This window comes from Neoarthrinium moseri (assembly GCF_022829205.1).
Source record: "Neoarthrinium moseri strain CBS 164.80 chromosome Unknown scaffold39_Wmoseri_CBS_16480, whole genome shotgun sequence".
Classification (NCBI taxonomy): Eukaryota; Fungi; Ascomycota; class Sordariomycetes; order Amphisphaeriales; family Apiosporaceae; genus Neoarthrinium; species Neoarthrinium moseri.
In genome coordinates this window covers 179,550-198,728 of record NW_026055153.1, presented here as the reverse complement: position 1 = coordinate 198,728, position 19,179 = coordinate 179,550, and the positions used below count along the sequence as shown (strand labels likewise).

General features: G+C 55.0%; 9 protein-coding genes across 9 annotated transcripts; 8 read left to right on the top strand and 1 right to left on the bottom strand.

Annotated features, from left to right (window-relative positions):
* Window positions 1-28: 28 nt before the first annotated feature.
* Window positions 29-2,884, top strand: JN550_008954 (uncharacterized protein; the record flags this gene model as incomplete). Its single annotated transcript, XM_049320974.1, has 1 exon — window positions 29-2,884. The coding sequence occupies one exon, from the start codon at window positions 29-31 to the stop codon at window positions 2,882-2,884; it is 2,856 nt and encodes a 951-aa protein (XP_049169070.1).
* Window positions 2,885-4,707: 1,823 nt separating this feature from the next.
* On the bottom strand, window positions 4,708-5,164 carry JN550_008953 (uncharacterized protein; the record flags this gene model as incomplete). The annotated part of the gene is made up of 2 exons (XM_049320973.1): window positions 4,708-5,065; window positions 5,133-5,164. The coding sequence occupies 2 exons, from the start codon at window positions 5,162-5,164 to the stop codon at window positions 4,708-4,710; spliced, it is 390 nt and encodes a 129-aa protein (XP_049169069.1).
* Window positions 5,165-6,777: 1,613 nt separating this feature from the next.
* JN550_008952 (uncharacterized protein) lies at window positions 6,778-7,717 on the top strand (the record flags this gene model as incomplete). Its single annotated transcript, XM_049320969.1, has 4 exons — window positions 6,778-7,085; window positions 7,149-7,256; window positions 7,309-7,465; window positions 7,529-7,717. 4 exons carry the CDS (start codon window positions 6,778-6,780, stop codon window positions 7,715-7,717), a joined length of 762 nt encoding a protein of 253 aa, XP_049169068.1.
* A 725-nt stretch (window positions 7,718-8,442) lies between these two features.
* JN550_008951 (uncharacterized protein) lies at window positions 8,443-8,787 on the top strand (the record flags this gene model as incomplete). The annotated part of the gene is made up of 1 exon (XM_049320968.1): window positions 8,443-8,787. One exon carries the CDS (start codon window positions 8,443-8,445, stop codon window positions 8,785-8,787), a length of 345 nt encoding a protein of 114 aa, XP_049169067.1.
* A 1,889-nt stretch (window positions 8,788-10,676) lies between these two features.
* JN550_008950 (uncharacterized protein) lies at window positions 10,677-10,883 on the top strand (the record flags this gene model as incomplete). Its single annotated transcript, XM_049320967.1, has 1 exon — window positions 10,677-10,883. The coding sequence occupies one exon, from the start codon at window positions 10,677-10,679 to the stop codon at window positions 10,881-10,883; it is 207 nt and encodes a 68-aa protein (XP_049169066.1).
* A 939-nt stretch (window positions 10,884-11,822) lies between these two features.
* Window positions 11,823-13,730, top strand: JN550_008949 (uncharacterized protein; the record flags this gene model as incomplete). Its single annotated transcript, XM_049320966.1, has 3 exons — window positions 11,823-12,268; window positions 12,334-12,951; window positions 13,013-13,730. The coding sequence occupies 3 exons, from the start codon at window positions 11,823-11,825 to the stop codon at window positions 13,728-13,730; spliced, it is 1,782 nt and encodes a 593-aa protein (XP_049169065.1).
* A 1,127-nt stretch (window positions 13,731-14,857) lies between these two features.
* JN550_008948 (uncharacterized protein) lies at window positions 14,858-16,279 on the top strand (the record flags this gene model as incomplete). Its single annotated transcript, XM_049320965.1, has 2 exons — window positions 14,858-15,736; window positions 15,851-16,279. 2 exons carry the CDS (start codon window positions 14,858-14,860, stop codon window positions 16,277-16,279), a joined length of 1,308 nt encoding a protein of 435 aa, XP_049169064.1.
* Window positions 16,280-16,916: 637 nt separating this feature from the next.
* On the top strand, window positions 16,917-17,183 carry JN550_008947 (uncharacterized protein; the record flags this gene model as incomplete). Its single annotated transcript, XM_049320964.1, has 1 exon — window positions 16,917-17,183. The coding sequence occupies one exon, from the start codon at window positions 16,917-16,919 to the stop codon at window positions 17,181-17,183; it is 267 nt and encodes an 88-aa protein (XP_049169063.1).
* A 23-nt stretch (window positions 17,184-17,206) lies between these two features.
* JN550_008946 (uncharacterized protein) lies at window positions 17,207-17,709 on the top strand (the record flags this gene model as incomplete). Its single annotated transcript, XM_049320963.1, has 2 exons — window positions 17,207-17,413; window positions 17,494-17,709. The coding sequence occupies 2 exons, from the start codon at window positions 17,207-17,209 to the stop codon at window positions 17,707-17,709; spliced, it is 423 nt and encodes a 140-aa protein (XP_049169062.1).
* Window positions 17,710-19,179: the final 1,470 nt, after the last annotated feature.

Sequence of the window (19,179 nt, the reverse complement as noted above, 5' to 3'; positions counted from 1 at the left end):
CGCCGGCCTGGCTGGTCGAACGCACATCATGTCCGGTAAGCGCGCAACCCGAAGCAGTCAGAACGCTGCCAGCCTTACCGCTCCCCCGTCTTCGTCGCCGACTTCATCCCATAAGTTGCCCGAGAACGATGGTGGGACAGGCGCCCCAGACACGCAGTCGACGGCGACGGCGACGGCCGCGGCCGCGGCCGTCGTCACCTCGCAGCAGCGCCCGACCCGCGCCTCCGAGAGACACGCAGACGATCTAACACACTCGCCCACTTCAACAGGAGAACCAGAGCCCAGACGTTCCGTACGCGCCACCAAGGGCCAGCACACAAAGGCCTTCGAGGCCCTCGAGAACGGCCCCGCCCCGCCCGCCCCGAAGCGCAAGGGCGCCGCCAAAAAGTCCAAGAAGGCCGCCGAGAAGGAGGAGGAGGAGGAGGAGGAGGAACAGGAGGAGGAAGACGATGACGACGAGGTGATCCGCTGCGTCTGCGGCGCCACCACCCAGGACGACGACGCCGCCGACGAGCCGTGGATCGCCTGCGAGCAGTGTGGCGCCTGGCAGCACAACGTCTGCATGGGCATGAGTATCTTTGACGACGATCTACCTAAGGAGTATTTCTGCGAACAATGCCGCCCCAGCGACCACAAGGAGCTGCTGGACGCCATTGCCAGCGGCGAAGAGCTGTGGGTCACGCGCCGCCAGAGGCACGAGGAGGAGGAGGAGGACCGCAAGAAGAAGAAGGGCAAGAAGGGCAAGGGCAAGCGCGCCAGCGACCCCAAGGACCGCTCGTCGCCCGCCGCCTCGACCACAAAGTCCAAGGCCTCGCCCGCCCCCGAGATCAAGAAGGAGGAGACCAACGACGCTGCCGCCAAGATCAAGCGCAAGTCGCGTGACCACTCCCAGGGGCCTTCCAGCAAGCTGCGCAAGGTCACCGAGACCCGCGCCGTGCCCGCCGTGCCCAAGTACACCCCTCCCGCCGACCTCGCCGAGAGCATAGACCAGCTGGAGGGCAACCGTCGCAAGGTGGCCGATAACCTGCGCAAGTCCCTCGAGGCCGCGCTGGAGCAGGCCCTCAAGAGGGGCCTCTTCACCATCCCCAAGGACGCCACCAAGAAGGGCCTCACCGAGCGGCATGCCATAGAAATCGAGAGGGCCGTGACCGACTCCCACCCGGCCCCCTCCGCTGCCGCTCACCAGTCCCGGTCCCTGATGTTCAACCTTAAGAAGAACATTGACCTGGCCGCTCGCGTCTTCAATCGCACCCTTACGCCCCCGGCCTTGGCCGGCATGTCCAGCGACGAGATGGCGACCGAGGAGCTGCAGCGCGAGATGGCCCAGATGAAGGAGCGGGCCGACAAGCAGGCCGTCCTCCTTGCCGACGACGGCCCTCGTGTGAGGCGCACTCACAAGGGAGAGGAGCTCATCGAGAACGACAGTTTCACCAACAGCGAAGACGTGCCGTCCGCCATCCGTCGGCAGAGCGTTAGGGACGCTGTTGCCCCCGGCACTGGCAGGACGGGCAATGACGTCGAGAACTCGGTCGAGCTCCCGGCCAATGTTGGCTCTGGGCCTCTGCGAATCGACACCCAGGCGAAGCAGTCGCCCCGGCAAGGAAACTTTGATCTCGAAAAGGTCTTTTCGAGCGTCAAGTCGCCGTCCGGCCCCATCCAGCGCCGGCCGTCGGCGCCGGCACCCTCGGCTGGGCCCGGCGATGACCCCGAAGTGGATCGCATGTTGCAGGAGGACCGCGACTCCCCTCCTTATTCCCCCACCGAGAATCTGGATCCTGACGTTGTCTGGCAAGGTCCGCTCATGATGACCAATCTGGCCGACCTCAGGACGGTGGCCAAGTTCGCCGGGGGTGCCAACCTGAAGACCCTGAAAGGCATCGATTGGGAGAATCTCATCCCGTCTGTGCTGACCGTCGCCGGCCGCATCCCAGAGGAGAAGGCAGTTCCCTATCTTTGTGCACAGCGATACAACAACCAGGTCGACCTTGTCATCACTAGGTTGAGCCCGGCAAACCCCGCCGATCCCCACGCCAACGCCCAGTTCGCGGCTGTCATCGACTACTTCCAGTCCAAGAAACGATATGGCGTAGTGGGCGAGAGGAAGCTTGGTAATGTGAGAGACACATACCTAATCCCCGTCCCGGCGGGCGATGGCAACCTTCCAGAGCTGCTTGAGAACATCACAGACCACCTAGTGCCTACGGTCCGGCCCACGCCTATTCTGCTGATGGTCTTCGTCGTGAGGGACGAGCATATCCCCTACGAGCGGCAGACCCCCACGGCACTCCAGCAGGCCACGCCGACCCCTTCGACACAGGCTCCTACTCCAGTACCTGATCGGAAGCAGTCCGTCTCTCAGCCTACCTGGTCACCGGCCACCCCCCAGGGCTCGTTCCCCAACACGGGCACCCCCCAGACCCAGCATCAGAGTCACACTCCAATCCCGCCACCCGTCATACCCGGACAGCCGGCCCCGCCCGCTGCCCTTCGTCAGACGCCCGTGGCTGCCCCTACCCTACCGCCCCTGCCGAACGATGTCAACGCCATCCGGCAGGCTCAGCTGGAGGGCGAGCAGAAGGCCCGCCAAGTTCTCGGTCCCCTGTTCAATAGCCCCAGTGTGACATTCTTGCTTCCACACGCCGCCAGGATGAAGGAGGGGGAGTGGAAGGCGGTCAAGCGCTGCTTGGAACGCGATCCCAGAGCCCGTGATGACCTGCCCTTGCTTAGCAAGCTGTTGACGGACGAGGGCAATAACGCCAAGCAAAACGGCACTCCACAGCCGCCCGCCCCTCAAGCGTCACCGGGCGTGGTGCAGAACACCATTGCTGCCGCACAGGCGACCCTCCCGTCAGGCTCATCACAAGCTCATCAACCAAAGGCATGATTGTGTCTTAGCGCCGCCATCTCGCCTTCGTCGCTTTGCCCGATGGCGCCATGATCACGCTGGCCCTGGCGAAATGACAAAGCAGCTCCCGTGTGTTCCCTGTTGTGGCCTTTCATGTCATACCGGTTTGTTCTCTTCTCTACATACCCCTTTCAGAGATTGTTTCGAGTTCTGCCACGAATGTCATGGATACCTCTGTTTTCGGATTCTTCTTGCACTTTGCATCATATTTTTGTCGTGCATAACAGCGTGGTTTTGCGCTCTCGCCGACGCACGCGCTCCTTCCCCCAGGTGGCTCTTCCTTGGAATTGGAAGTCCGGTGTTTCCGAGTATTCGACCTCGGCTTGATGTATGTTGGAGACATGCAATGGCTCGGCATGGCGAACATACGGTTTACGGAGCATTGATGCTGATAACATTCAGCAGTCAATGATTGTTGGTCTTGGCATGCGCTATCTGTTGTGGTGGAGTAGGGAAGCATTGCGTCGTCTCAGGGATTGCGAAGGTGTTCATGTACCTTCGTATTCGTTCTGAAGCTCAGAGGCCACTGTCGACTTGGTCTCTTCCTAAGATCGTGGTTATTGCCATCGCTTAAGCGGGGAATTCCTGCTTATCGTCTTTCAGCCTGCATCAAGAACAAGGTGCAACGTTGGCCGAACTAGATCAGACACCGTTCTGTGATCCAGGGTTAATGATCATATGACGGTTCAGTGGCGCAACTGAATGGATTCAGGTGGCCCATTGTCATAGACGACAAAAAATGGAAAGCAATAGGCGATACATTGTGTCACAATTGCACGTTTGCCAATCCAGGAATGACTCGGTTCGGATGTGTCGAAAGAGATTCATGACTTAGGTCTCATACGGGCGATTGTAAGCCAGTAGCTTGTCTTTGCTAGGACAAAATGAGTACTCAAACACAGAGTTTTGACAATTCCCCATTACAGAAAGGGCAAACATGGCAAACAGAGGACAAGAACAAAGACAGGACGCAAAATGCCCCCATTCATGTACATACACAGCTACCGAATCGCAGCTGATGGATCGTAATCTTCCTCTCTCTCTCTCCAGAATCACATGTACTTTCGTGACCAGCACTTTGGATACAGGCGACAGCAACCTTTACATCACCTATAGCCAGCCTCCATCCCAGTCTTTGTCAGATATTTCGCCTATATCCTTCACCTTGGAACTGCAGACGCCTTGGATCCCCCTCCATCTCATACCATTGCTTCGTTGGTCTCTAAATCGAGAAATATGACAATCTCGCCTCCTCCCTGAGCGCACTTGCACACCCGACGAGATGGACCTGGCGTGCGGGTTGCCCAGAACCAACCAACGCCACATGGAACGTGGCGAGACCTATGACTATAGGCTCATGGCCACCGAAGCGATTCGCAAGGCATTTGAGGAAAATATTGACCTATTCATTTGGAAAGATAAAGCCGGCAGAACCAGCTGTGGTGCCCATTGTAATGCACATGACGGTGAATAAGGCTGTATCTCAAAGTCGATCGAGTCAGCGTCCTGGCCGACAATCCCAATGCCTTGTTTGGGGCCCGGCCGCTCTTGCACACATTTTGCATTGGGACACGAACGAGCGTGTGTGAAGAAGGGCGGCCGACCATCCTGCGATACGAGACCTTGCGGTGGAATGCCCGCAACCGATCTCAACCCGGCCAAGAGGCAGGTGGCTGTGCGAGCCGAGCTCGCCCACAACCTTGTTCGACTCGAAATCGGGCGGATGTGAGGACCCATCGCTTGTAACCGAGCTCATGGACGAGACCTTTTCGCCGTAAACCGGCTTGAATGGCGTAGCAGAGCTACGTGCAGGCAGCAACGGTTGAGGCCTTCGAGGAGAACATGGCCGCCGCGATAACCCGGCTCGTGGGCCCAGGTCCCAAGCCAGCAGAAGCTCGAGCAGACGGCGTGGAGGAGTCTCGGTTGTGGTTGTGGCCCAGCATCTGCCCTTCGCGTCGAACACCTGTACCAACCAAAAACTCTCGGTGAAGGCCATCACCAATCCTGATAATGCCCGCCAATGACAGAGTTGAGCCCTGCGACGAGACCGAATGAGGCGATGCCTCAAAGTAGCGAAGGCTATGGAGCAAGCCAAGGAAGAGCTGCATGGTCATGTGCCGTGTGACCAGTAAGCAGAACACGGAGACTGTGTGAAGCGGTCTATCGGAAGTTAGCACAAGGAATATTCAACTCGAAGTTCAAGATGTGTTTCATGCAGGTATAGTACTGGTCTGTCCCATGTTCCTCGAGACACGACATGAGGCTCACCGCTGGCTAACCGCAGGCTACCAAGACCACCTCGGCGCATGCTTTCGCCGGACGATGGAAATAGCCGAGGACGAAGCTCCTAGCAGATGGACGGCGCCATGAATGCCAGATATCTGGTTCCGCTGCTGGTGGTAAGATTGGCCACGCCACGCATATGGGCCCTTAAACCCCAGCGCGGGTTGCGCCGTGCGGCCGAGAAGGCAATCTGGAAAGAGGACAAAGTGGCAACATAACTTTGGCAAACGGAATTCTAGAAGTAGGAAGCGGAACTTATGGAGCCAGGGAACCAATATGTGCTCTTCGTATGTCCGGATGATAACTGGAAGTTGAGAATATGTGGCAGAACGCTAAGCTGGGGCTCGAATCGTACCTCTCCCCTGGTAGGAGACCACCAAGGCCGGACGTGCGTTCCGCCTCAGGAGAGAACAATGTGGGAAATCGTGCCAAAGAAAATTGTGATGAGTTAGGTGTTGTTTCTGAACTGGTGTTCGTAAAGCATCTGCTAAATACTAGCTTCATTCGTACAGTCGTATAATGGATTAGCCTCGCCACCATTAGGTATGAGTTCATCGAATAAAATGCGTGGCTGGCCCCAATTACCCACTTCTGCCTGATCTCTTACAGATTGTAAGGTATTAATACGTATTCGGACTTAAGAACTGAATTTGTAACCAAGAGATATCGATGCATTGCTGGTCCTTGCATACTCGGCGGGTTAGGCGAGTCTTGGCCGCGTACAAGCGCCATGGATGTGGAGGCAGCTGGGATTCCCCGTACTATATATTTTAGCGACTTTCTTCCCAGTGGCCAGTAGGACTGAAGATTGAGATCAGGGGTAATAGCATAATTTTGGTCACGATTCGAGTATCAATTAACGATAGACCATAGCTATTGGTTTAGCTCTAATCATTCGTTGGAGAGCTGTTCTTTGCCCACTTTTGCCAGAGGCCAGGCGTTATTAGATGAGAAGTGTGTGGATAGGAGCTACCGGTAATGGAATCCGTTAAAACAAAAATCCCTAATACGTGTCAATTATTGTCAGTTGTAGCACCACCCACACCCAGGGGAACCAAGTGCTGCTTTCATAGATACAGAAGAAGGCCAAGGAAGCCATTTCAATCATGACACGTGAGAGGGGCATAGACGGTGGAAGTCAAGGGTAGAAAAGAAAGGATCTGTGCGTTTGTCAATACTAGTTAAGTGTACGGGCCGCCCACGCGACGGTCGCGGATACTCTACTGCAGCTGACAAACTCTAATCTCCTCTAAGTCTTAACTCCGACCACAACGTAGCTCAGTCTAAGACCGCGCAACTCGCAGAAATTTGTAAGCGAAGCTCCAGATACAATTGAACAGCCTGCAGGCGGGTATAGAAGGATTGACTGCATGGATTGACCAGGATATCAGGCTCCACTGTGCGCTCGTAATCGCACACTGAGCGCCCAGGTATTAAACCTCAACAGAATCAACCCCAAATCATCTGAACAAAGAGAAACATTCCAACTTTTACCCTGCTACTCCAACACTTGGATTCTCGTCTTCATCATACAAAGCTGCCTCCAATTCTCACGCCTAGTTTGCATTGCCGCCCAAGTCACAATCGAGATGAGTTCGTTCCTTGTAACTGGTGCATCCAGAGGCTTCGGGTTGGCACTTGTTCGCCAACTTGTTTCCCTCCCAGCCACAGACGTAAGCACAGTCTTTGCAGCTACGCGAGGTCCATCTGCGGAGATAGATGAACTCGCCAAGAACTCGTCTGGCCGAGTTGTTGCTGTCAAGCTAAATGTTGCAAACGAAGCATCTGCAAAGCAGGCAGCAACAGAGGTTGAGGCAAAGCTAGAGGGACGTGGCCTAGACGTCCTGATTAACAATGCCGGAATCTGCCAGTATGCACCGGACGGCGTCAAGTCGATGTAAGCCTGTTTTTTTGCAAACCCAAAAGAGGCAACAGGGTTTCTTTGGCTAAAGCCCACCAGGGATAATCTCACAGAAAGCTTCAACATCAACGTCCTCGGCGTCCACTGGGTGACCCGAGCATTCCTCCCACTTCTGCAGAAGGGCAATCTCAAGAAGGTCGCCAACATGTAAGACTACTGCCAATTCTTATGTACCGGCGGCGGTGTTAATGAGACCCAGCTCTACCTCACTGGCATCCATCACGCAAGCCCGCGCGGCCCACTACCTCCCTGGCCCAGCCTATAAGATCTCAAAAGCCGCGATGAACGCGCTTACGATGCAGTACGCCCTGGATCACGAAAAGGAGGGCTTCTCGTTCATCGCGCTCTGCCCCGGCGTATGTATACCTTCTACCCTACAACTTGCCGAGCAGTGTTTGGTTGCTGACTACCGTTTTCAGTGGTTGAAAACCGACCTTGGTGGTGGCGATATGGCGGATTTGACCCCTGAGGAGGGCGCCAAGGCGTCGTTGGACATCATCTTCACACCGGGCCAGAAGTACAACGGGCAAATGCCCAAGGTCTTTATCAAGGGGTGGGAGAATGCCAAGGGGCCTAACGTATACGATGGGACGAGTGTCCCGTGGTAACGACTCTCCTATTGCCATGTTACGAAGAATGTGCTCAGAGTCTGGCTTCTCGAGATAACATACCCTTGGAGTGGTTTGAGGCCCATAATACTAGGCATCGTCTAAATAGTTTGAATGGAGAAATGGAAAAGTCAAAATCTACGAGCTATTTGTTGCAGCATTATTAATGTAGTTTCCACATGTAAATCTAAAACTTATTATTCTGGCTGGATACACAACCTTTGTAGTTCTAGCCTACTTTGCCTCTACTCGTAAATACACTTTGTGATGTGTTACATCCACTGAACTCAAGGTTTAGACCCCATGTAACCCTCATAATCGCTACGTCTTGTATGCCGGGGTGCTTACACCCCACGGCTGCATGGTACTCGCCACCAATAGTATCGATTCTTGGCGACGCTTTCCTTAAGCAGGAATTGCACCCATGACAACGCATTTCTAGTCGATTGTGCGTAAAATGATTGACATCATGCCAAGAGGCCCATTTCAAAGTCCTATCTCGATGCAAACCAGGCTATAAGTTATAATGGACAGCCGCACTATCCCACATCTATCCCTCCCTAAAATTTGACCCCACTGTATACTCAAAACACACACGTGCCGCCTCTAATAATATCTCGAGGTCTTACTTTCAGGTTAAAGGCTGCAAGCTCAAAGCGGCTTCTTAGCGTATCATCGTTGAAGTTGAGTTGAGCTGACCGACCACCTGTACCACATCCGCCAAGATGGCCACGCCAAACAAATTCAGCAATCCCGACACACCCGCCGGAGATTGTCTATGCGGCTACCTCCACTGTTTAGTCATCGAGCCGGCCAAAGCGATCTTTTGTCTACCGTGCGTATGCGTCGCCAGAGAAAAACTGAACCGCGAGAAGCAAAACCCGCGCATTGTCGACCAGGCCCCTGCTCCAGCAGCCCAAATGCAAGGGTACGCGTCCAAGCCACGAGATCAGTGGCCCGAGAGCTGGCGAAACCCTGAGGTGAATGGCGGTCTGCTTAAGAAAGAGTCGCCGTCCCAGCAGGAGAAGACCGCCGCCGAGAAGTTCAGGGACGGTATACTCGCAGTTTGACACGAATCAAAGTGGCTGGTGGGTCAAGATGACTGGGATGCAGGTTTTTCTATGGGAAGGGAGCAAAGACTGCAAAAATTTCAGCACCACATACGGGTAGGAGGAGTCTGGGTCCTCTTTTTACGTACAGGTGCACCTACGATCGTGCCAATAGGAATTCTTAGCTACAACTTATTTGATCTATAGCAGCTCCCAGTCTATGCTGTCCCAATTGGGTTGTGCGTTACTCACACTACTACCATGTAAGTGCCGTTGAGACTGCCTCTTATAATCACTTCAGAAGTGGTGCGCTCCAGTCAGCATTCGAAATCCGTCAACGGGAGAGGCTCCGCTAATCCGGTTGGACGACTCAGGCCGGTGCTGATTTCGATCAAGAAGATGCCATCAGAGTTAATGGCCGTTACCCAGAAGACCTTGTGGTTTTCAACTTCAGCTACATAGTTCCAGGGCTGACGGAATTTTGTATTGCTTTAGGTAGGAGTCACAAATCAACTGCGTTGTCAACATTCTACGTGAACGTAATTCTTCGAAATCTCCATTTCTCAAGACTGGATGGGAAGGGGACTGGTACTAGATAATTTTCTATACACGCGCAGCGAGGCCTATAGGTAGGGTGGTGTCAATATCTACGTCACTGTACTGGAAGCGCTGAACGCGGAAATAATTGGTGGTTGATACGTCACTGACGGCCAATTACTCCCAAGGAAAAGCTCGGAGTTAGGGGCCAAAAAGGTGATTTTCTCTTATGCTGCCGTGCAATGTGAGCAATCGCTGGTATTTGTTATCTCTCTCAAAATGCATCTAATGTGACGTCATCCGTGGCATTCAGTAAGATCTCATGGATCGGCAAAAGTGTCAGCCTATTGCTAGCCTAAACATTCAGCCTCATTGGAACGAACTACTTAACTTAGTTCCTTGTTGACCCCATCTCCTCTGGACTCACAACGGTTTGTAAATGTATAAAACAGAATATAGAACCACCTCTGTTAAAGTCATTCAACATCCTAGTGCTTAGCTCGGAACTGATTCCAAGCAATTTCGTAATAGCTTCCGTAACAGCCGACTTCATCTATACGCCATTAAAGGATCCGGCCGACTGCTCTCGGCTGCTGAAACGTCTTGCTCCTGTTGCAGATCACGCGAATTCTTTTTACGCAAAACTGATCTCCTGCCAAATGTTGCGGGCTTTCCTCGTCCATACCGTGGCCAAGTTTACTAATATGTAGATATATATCGGGTTTGGTAGATATTAGACTGAAGCTACCATGGCGCTTGCATATGTGCCTTGCCATACGCGAGTTATCGATGAACTTTGCCTCCTTCCTGCCATCCCAACTGTCCGTTTTCGAACGGCACCCAGCTATAATGAGACAGCAATATCTCACAAGCCACCACTGCCAAGGCCATCAAGTGTTCTTGACTCGCTTAGTATTCTCTTGTTCACCCATGTTTGACCTGACCGTCGTCGTGAGATGCATGACTCATGCGATGGGAGTTGAGAGTTGGAGGCCATGTGGCCGCTTAACCTTAATTGCCGGCGACCGCCAACCGGGCATCGGCAGACATCATGGGATGACGCAAAGCATAGCTGAGCCGCTTCCGAACGGACAAAACGCAATTAAGTAGGATGTTTATAAAAGATGTGGCCATCGTCCCGGGTGCTGAGAGAGGACTTTGTAACGAGTTGTGGTTAAAACCGTACAAGTGGCACCAATCTCGGGCGATAGTTCAGTACTGATCTGATACCAATTACTCTCAGCGCGCACGACCGCCTGTCCTCTATATCAAGATTTCGGACATGTGTTTCGGACTCAACCAACGAAGGGCAACATGCGTCCCAGTCATGATGGCTCCGCGGCCAGTGCCAATGATGCAGACGCGCCCCATGTATGGAGGCGCGCAATGTGGGCCCGGATTCGGATATAGCTCAAGACCAGGCTACGGAGGAAGAGGCTACGGAGGAAGAGGCTACGGAGGAAGAGGCTACGGGGGAGGAGGGTTCGGGGGAGGAGGGTACGGGGGAGGATGCTACGGGGGAGGAGCTGGATTTGGCGGCCGGCTTGGGTATGGTGGCATGCGAGGTCGGTGTTGAGTAGTTCCACAGTCAGGAGGCCGCTGCTACAGTGCGCGGTGATTGGGGATGCAAGAGACCAAAGGGCTTACACCGGCGTCCAGATCTTGGATAGGCGTATTGGGAAGTAGGACCGAACTGGCAGATTGGACCAGCAGAAAATGGTGTCCACTACCCAGGTCACGAGGGTCGTTGGAGGATGAAGCATACCACTGTAAAGATGATGGCTTTATCATTGTGTACTCCTCGAACATCAATCGGCAACATGGTCAAATCAAGTGCAGATAGTGGCATTCCCCAGATCCAACGAGATATATTCTCGAGTGATAACTACTCTCTGTCAAATGCCACATCCAAGACTGCTCAGGTGGCTGATCTGCGCCCACGAATGACTTGGGACGAGCTGGGGAGATTTACAGTGGAACCCCCAAGCTTTCCCCAGGCCCCCAGGCGATGACGGCACCAATCACCCACTACGATTGACCTTAAGGTGGGGAGGGCTTCCCCAGCTCATGGGCTCATCGGTCCCCTAAGATCCATGTGCCATTGGTGTCCGGGCGGCCGAGGGGGCCGCCAGCTCACATGCAATTTCAGCCTCGGCTTTTGCAGATGCGTTAAGATTGCAGCTTCATGCCAAATGCAAGCCCCGTCCAACACACGCACACGTCTCCGGATTTTCTGTTTACGTGTGTATGACATGTGGGCGCACTGCTTTGATGACTGCGACCCATCGCTACGAGAAAACTGTCACGGCTGCTGCGGACCAAGCTAATCAGTCCTCTCGTCACCCGGCTGAGTCGGCCATCCATGTTTTGATTTGAAGCCCAATGGTCAGGAAGCTGTCTGGCACTGCACACACATCTGCCTCCACGACGTGTCGACCCGGAGACACAACGAAACGCACCCCCGGGATAACCGGATAACGGGCTGAGAGCATCAGAAAAAACACAGTCCGCCATACAGAATGTCGTCGGAAGCAGGGCCCTCGAGGGTCCCTCCGATCGACATGCCCAAGTCCAGCCCAGCATCGCGACCCCGAGCTTCGTCAAAGTCCATGCCCAAGTCGGCCGCGGACCCGATCCTGCGCAACGCCCTGCGATACACCATCTCGGCCCGCGAGTACGAGTCGCTGCACAAGTACGTGCTGTCGCGCTCCCGGCTGCTGAGGCGTAAGGCGCCCAGTGTCCACGCCGTCGAAAAGTACATGGACGGCGGCGGCGGCAGAGAACAAGATGCCGGCAAGACCAAGGCCAAGGGCAAAGGAAGAGCCGATGGCGCGTCTTCAGGAGGGAGCAGAGGCGATACGTACAATGCGAGGGCCATCAGACATGCGCTGCGCTTGTTTGTGGCCACGGGGATTGGTATGAAGGCATATGAGATCATTATAGCAAGGGTCAAGGGACAGAAAGAGTACGTGGTGCACTTTTGCGCCTCTGCGCCCCATTTCAGCTGATTGCTAACTCAACTATGTGCAGGCTACCCACGAACAAGAAGAAAGAGCCGTTCTACAAGTCGTCAACGCTCCGCCTATCCCTATCCCTCTCGACCATACTCCTTCTATATCGACTCCTGTTCCGCTTCCTCAACCGCCTGCGCGCCCAGCTCCTAGATCCCTCTGCCGAGCCCTTCCGAGCGCGCAATCCCAGAACCACCCAGACCCTGACCTCGCCCTACGCCCCGGCCGTGGGTGCGAGTTTGGCCGGTCTCGCTCTGGGCGTCTACCCAGCCCAGCAGGTACGCGTATCGGTGGCCATTTACGCCATGTTTCGTGCCCTGGAGTTCGGCTGGAACCTGCTGGAGGACGACGGCTTCATCTGGGGCTGGAAAGCCCGCGTGGGAGGCAAGGGCATGGTGAAGCGCGAGAGGCCATGGTGGTGGGGAAGCTGGATGCTGCAGCCCTTCGCTTTTGGTCAGCTGCTGCACGCTGTCGTCTTTGACCGGGACTGCTCCCCCGTCCCTTATGTCGACTTTATATGGAAGGGAACCTCCGAGTATCTGCACAGCGCGCCCAAGGATCTCCCGGCTGGTGTCAAATGGCCATCGCCGTGGGATGTGGCCGACAGTCTGGCGCAGATGGCCAAGCTCAACTGGCCGTAAGTTTCTCGCCCCTGCTTCCTTGTTCAGCGTATTATGGGGAAAACTGACATGTTACAGGCCATACATCAGCCCTACCCTTTTCCCTAACCAGGAGACCCTCCCATCAACGCTGACAGCCATTGCGCCCCTGACCGCGCAGGCCCACCCTCTGATCAACTCCTTGAGCTGCGCAACGTTGCATCCCAAGGATCCAAGCTGCCTCCGTACTTACCTCTCCTTCTGGGTGCGTTCGTTCCCGCGCATGGGCCGCTTCTTCCTGGTCTTTTACTCCCTCTTGGTCCTGCCGCGCTACAAAGCTTTGTACAACGCCCCGGTGACGGTGCTCACCCGTCTGCTGAGCCGTACGCTACGCCTTTCCACGTTCGTCACCGGCGCCATCTCGACTGCGTGGGCCAGCATCTGCTTCTTCCAGGCCTGGCTGCCCCGTCATTTCCTACCGACCCAGCGCTTCTTCCTGGGCGGGTTCCTGGCCGGCATGTGGGGCTTCGTGGAGAGAAAACAGGGCCGCGGCGTCTTCCTGTACAGCGCCCGAACAAGCGTGGATTCGCTGTGGAAGGTGGGCGTCAAGAGGCGTTGGTGGAAGGCCATGAAGGGAGGCGACGTGTGGGTGTTCGTCCTGGCACTTGCAATCACGGGTGCTGTTTACGAGAGGGATGCACGAGCGATCCGGGAAGGCACGTGGCGAAAGGGCGTGAGCTGGATCAGGGGCACAGACTGGCGAGACTGGGAGCTGGAGGAGGAAGACGACGACGAACAGGACGAGAAGCTCGAGTGAAGTTGAGGCTGATGTATGATTTGTGTTGTTATCCCGGAGGAGTAACGTCGCCCTGATGGGGGCGACACGGCGTCGGATCTTGATTTCTAGGCTCGAGTGGTCATGATTAGGAGCGACGCGTTTATGATTGAATGACTAGTATTATCAAAGGGACAATAATAATGTATTGAACGTTAATCACCAAGCCGCGAGCCGTTATTTCTTGATTCTGTGGATTACTGCTGTGCTACTGTAGTTCACTGTTCTACCTCTATACAATGGCTCTAGCGTAGAAACGTGGCGCGGTGTCTGCCGTGTCAACTTGGCTGCAAGGGGCAGAAAATAGATCCTTGTCGGCAAAGCTAACCGAAACTTTGTGGTATACATAGTACGAATGACCAAGTTGCATGCACATTGTGTGGACATGCTATCTCCACAAACCAGTTCAACTCCTTTGCTCTATCTGGTTAGAAACCCCAGCCGGTCTTCTTCCAGCTAAAGACGCATTGGTGCCGGTAAGTGGAAGGAACCCACAACGTCAGCTTCCAACCCGCTCTCAACCTGGCATCCGGGTTAGCCACGTGCCTGAAGCATCTGGGCTAGCATTATTGCGTGTCATGTCCAACTCACAAGGCCCTCGCGAAAGCCATCAGAACTGCGGAAACATGTCTACATTGGGTGCGGCCTACGTGCAACCACAACCTTACTACCATCACCAGGACGCAGACGTGCAGGGGAAAGGGCAGGACTACGCGCGGAAGGCGCATATCCCACTTCGACGTTTCTGAGCAGCTTTAAGTTAGGTCCCTTCGGGAGCTGGCCACGGCACTCACTATAGGTTGAGCGAGTGCCGACACACTACATCTCGCGCCGCGAGGATCGTCGGGCCCGCAATCCGGAGTCCGGGCTCTCCTCACGAACACTCCCGAGGTAGACTATAATAGCGTGGCTAAAAGGCGGGAGAGGTCACGAAGACAGCCAGCTTTCGTGAATGTCATGTTGAACGAAATAGTAGAAACCAACCTGTGCAAGAAGTAAATAGAGACTGTCTCTATTCTGACAAGAGAACAATTTGGAGCGGAAATCCTACAGCAAGTCGCTGAGCATACTCTCCCGTCGGACAAAGTCCCCGAGGGCCCCTATCCGCCATGACTTTCCCGCAACCCAAGGACTTCAAGGTCGCCATTGTCGGCGGCGGAATTGCCGGCCTCACGCTCGCCATCGCGCTGCACTACCGCCAGGTGCCCGCCATACTCTACGAGAGCGCGGCCGGCTTCGCAGAGATCGGGGCCGGCGTGTCGTTCACCACCAATGCGCTCCAGGCCATGAAGCACATCCACCCGGGCGTCTTCGAGGCCTTTGAGCGCGCCTGCACCGTCAACGGCTGGGACTCGAAGCGCGACGTCTGGTTCGACTACCTGGACGGCACCGCCGACCACGACCGCGAGGCCTTCACCATCCGCACGGGCCTGGGCCAGGCCGGCGTGCACCGCGCCCACTACCTCGACGAGCTGGTCAAGCTGCTGCCGGCCGACAAGGCCCGCTTCGGCAAGCGGCTGGAGGACATCGAGGTGCCGGCGACGCCCGGCGACGCGGGCCGCCTGGTCCTGCGCTTCCGCGACGGCTCCTCCGAGACCGCCGACGCCGTCATCGGCTGCGACGGCATCAAGAGCCGCGTGCGCCAGCTGCTCGTCGCCGACGACAACCCGGCCGCCGCCCACCCGGGCTACACGCACAAGTACGCGTACCGCGGGCTGGTGCCGATGGCGGCGGCGGTCGCGGCCGTCGGCGACGAGCGCGCCCGCAACGCCTGCATGCACATGGGGCCCGGCGGCCACGTGCTGACGTTCCCCGTCAGCGGCGGGGAGCAGCTCAACATTGTGGCCTTCCGCACCACCGAGGACGACTGGCCCGACCGCGAGCGGCTGGCGCGCCCGGCGCGGCGCGAGGATGCGCTGCGCGACTTCGCGGGCTACGGGCGCATTGTCACGAGCCTGCTGCGGCTGACGAGCGAGGAGCTCAGTGTTGTATGTTCTGTCTGCTCTTACATGTTCCCAGCAACTGTTTTGCTTTTTTTTTTGCTGCACTGCGACCTAGCGAAAGGCTACATACCTTTAGCACGGGTGCTAACTCGAAAATAGTGGGCTATCTTCGACACGGCCGACAACCCGCCGCACACCTACTACAAGGGCCGGGTGTGCATCGCGGGCGACGCCGCGCACGCGACCTCGCCCCACCACGGCTCCGGCGCCGGCTTCTGCGTCGAGGACAGCGCCGTGCTGGCGGACCTGCTGGCGGACGAGCACGTGCGCACGCCCGCGGACCTCGAGGCCGTCTTCGCCGCCTACGACGCCGCGCGCAGGGAGCGCGCCCAGTGGCTGGTGCGGAGCAGCCGCTTCATCGGCGACAGCTACGAGTGGCGGGCCGAGGGCGTCGGGAAGGATTTCGCCAAGATCGAGAAGGAGATTAATGAGAGATTGAGCATAATTGGCGATGTTGATGTAGCGGGCTTCTGTCGGGATGCGAGGGCGGATTTGGTGAAGAGGTTGGAGTCGCAGCTCAAGAACTAAATCCGTATTCTGCAATTCAGAGACTCGAACGGCAGCCGTTGGCACCGAGCACGCAATAAATGCATCAGTAGTCAGGAAGGGCCTCTCGGGCTTTTATATATAAGTGAAGTCTGTTTCTCGGAGTAACTTTATATTCTCCATAGGTGAAGTCTATTTCTCGGAGTTACTTTATATTCCCCGCCTTGACTTTATATTAAAAGACAACAGGGGCGTGCCTGCGTCTCATGTGATTGGGCCAACCGATATGCCCCCCTGACGTGACCGTAAAATATAATATCATAACAGGACAACTGCGCAACCCACAAGCGAGCGCTTGGGAACATGGCAATCTTGGCGGCTGGCTGCAATCCGATCAGGGAACTTATGGCGCACAAATCGCACACTGTACTGCACGCCACCTCCCCACATGTGTTTTTACTTGGCTACCAATAGGTTTGGGGTTACCGTGTGACTAGGATTGCCAAGATTGCCGTTTGTCTGTTGTCTGGAATTGGTATTGATGCTGAACTCCCCCGCACCACCCATATAGAACGGGCGTCAGGCGGCCTAGCGAGGAATGTTTCACGGCATGATACTTCGGCCTAAGCTCAAGCTGCATCACCAAGTTTTCAACGACGCGGTTCCACAGTCCTCCACGATGCCTGTCACAATCAAGACAACAGCGCATGGGGCAAACCTCACCCGCCCCCCGCAAGCCCTCGACCATGCCAAGCAGATCCTTGACCGCATCGATCCGGACAGGCGCCATGGCGACCTGATTCAGTCGTCCTTCGATGCGGACGGGATTCCAGGTGTGCTACAAGCTGAGAACAATGGCTTTGTGAGCCTCGTGACGACTGCCTACGGTCTCCACCGCCGCCTGCGCATCCGACCGGAAGATTTATGGCTGGCCATCATTAATTAAGTTTGGCGCATACGTTAACAAATATGCACAGAAACTTCATGGGCCCGTTCGCCGCCCACAAGGGGAAGAAGAATTTAGTCGTCACATACAACGCCCCGAATCGCTACAACGTCGACTACGCCGACCTCGCAAAGCAGATTGGTGTCCTTGTCTCGCAGAACGTCGTCGACGCCGAGATCAAGGGTTGGATCACGCCTGCTTTTACCACCACCACACAGCATGACATTGTGGTGGCTTCCATTGTGGCGATGGGAACGCTGCAGGCTTATTTCAAATACGTCCCACTGTAACACTTTTGGGAACCAAAAAGGACTACGAGGAAATATTGCGTCGCCTGGACAAGTTGGCCTTATACGTCAAGGAGCCGACCCAGTTCGGTAATCTCCTCAAACCCACCATCACGCTTTTCATTCGAAGCTTTGATGAACCCGACAACCAGCAGATCATTGACTTCTGGGGCCAGATCTGCGACGAGGAGCACGGGAGTGGGTTTGACACCTACACCGGTTGGATCACAGCTGCCTGACAAGATATGGAGACATCTGCGAAATCGTATCCCATATCGTGCCGTTGAAGAAGAGGGATAATCGAGTGAATGCCTATTGTTTGAGCTAGAGTCTTGAAATCGTTTGGTTTTTTTAGAGAACGTTCCCGCATACCTTCCTTATGTACCTTACTACCAAGGCTTGGATTTAGAAAGACAGTTAGTCTCCTACAATGCAAGACGCACTACCATTTCGAGATAGGAGTGCGGCATCTATCAGATAGGCGTGTTCATAGGAGGAGCGAAAGAATACACAGGGAGTGATGTAACGTAGTCATGGGGGCGGCCAAGACGCCACCCGCATGAAGCGCCGTGATATAAATTAGATAGAACGGACAGGTCGCCCCTTGTTAGACCTCATCATTGCAAGGTCGAGGTAGCCTTCTCTTGACCACTCTGCTTACCCAATACTCTCTGCTCTGCATCAAACCGCTGGATCGATCCCCTAATGTTACCCTCTACAGTTTCCGAAAGCAGCGAGGGGCAGGTTGCCTCGTCATACCTCAGAGGGTCCTTTCGTCTGACAGGCGCCAATGGTGCGTTGGGCCGCAGTGTCATTGCACAGTTTGCCCCCAAACCTGGATACGCGTCTTCATACCACGGCATATACACGGTCCGAGATGTTTCGTCCGCTCAATCACTGCACTTGGCTTTCAGGGGCAGCATGCACTCTTATGAATTGCTGTTGTTAAATTTGACCCAACTGGCCGATGTTCAAGCGTTCGACAAGAAACTCAACAGGCGCAAGATGTTTGCACGGTAGGAAACAAAAGGGCAAGGGGAAATTCCTACTGGTTGAGCCGGTCAGGGTCTGGTCAGCTCTGCTGCTAACATTGCAGCTTACGCGTAATAAAGCGTTTGTGAAAAATTCGACATTGCAACCTACACATGTAAAGGAACCGATTGGCGGAGGAAGTTCGGATTTTCAGTCATTTACAGAGTTTCGTGCCGTAAATCGGTTTCCATTCGAATCACTGTCAGAGATCTTGTTTCATACAGCGCGATTAGTTCATAATCTGGTTTGAATGATATCAAACGGCCGATCGGCGTTTGGTCCTGATACATATACCAATCTCGTCTTAGGCTGTCGCTTGCGTGAGGTGCCGAGTGTAACGGATTTTGTCATGTTTATGAAAGTGAAAGAACGGCTGGCCTTTTACAAGCCTTAAATACAAGCTGTTCCGTAACAGGCCATGTGTATCCTGACCCTGAATGGCCCTATACCGGTATATATAAAGGGCAGCCCGTTGATTAGCCTAGTGAGACGGCTTTCGAGCTGACCTTTTTCGTCCCAAGCCTTTCAACGTTTCGCCGTCGACAGGTGCAACCTCCCTTGAAATAGGACTATCTACATTCCCAGTAAGCTAGAATACCTCTCACTACCTTATAGCGTTGCTACAACTTCGGTTTCTAGGTGTAAAAAGCTATGGGCAATAAGCGATGAGGCAGGCG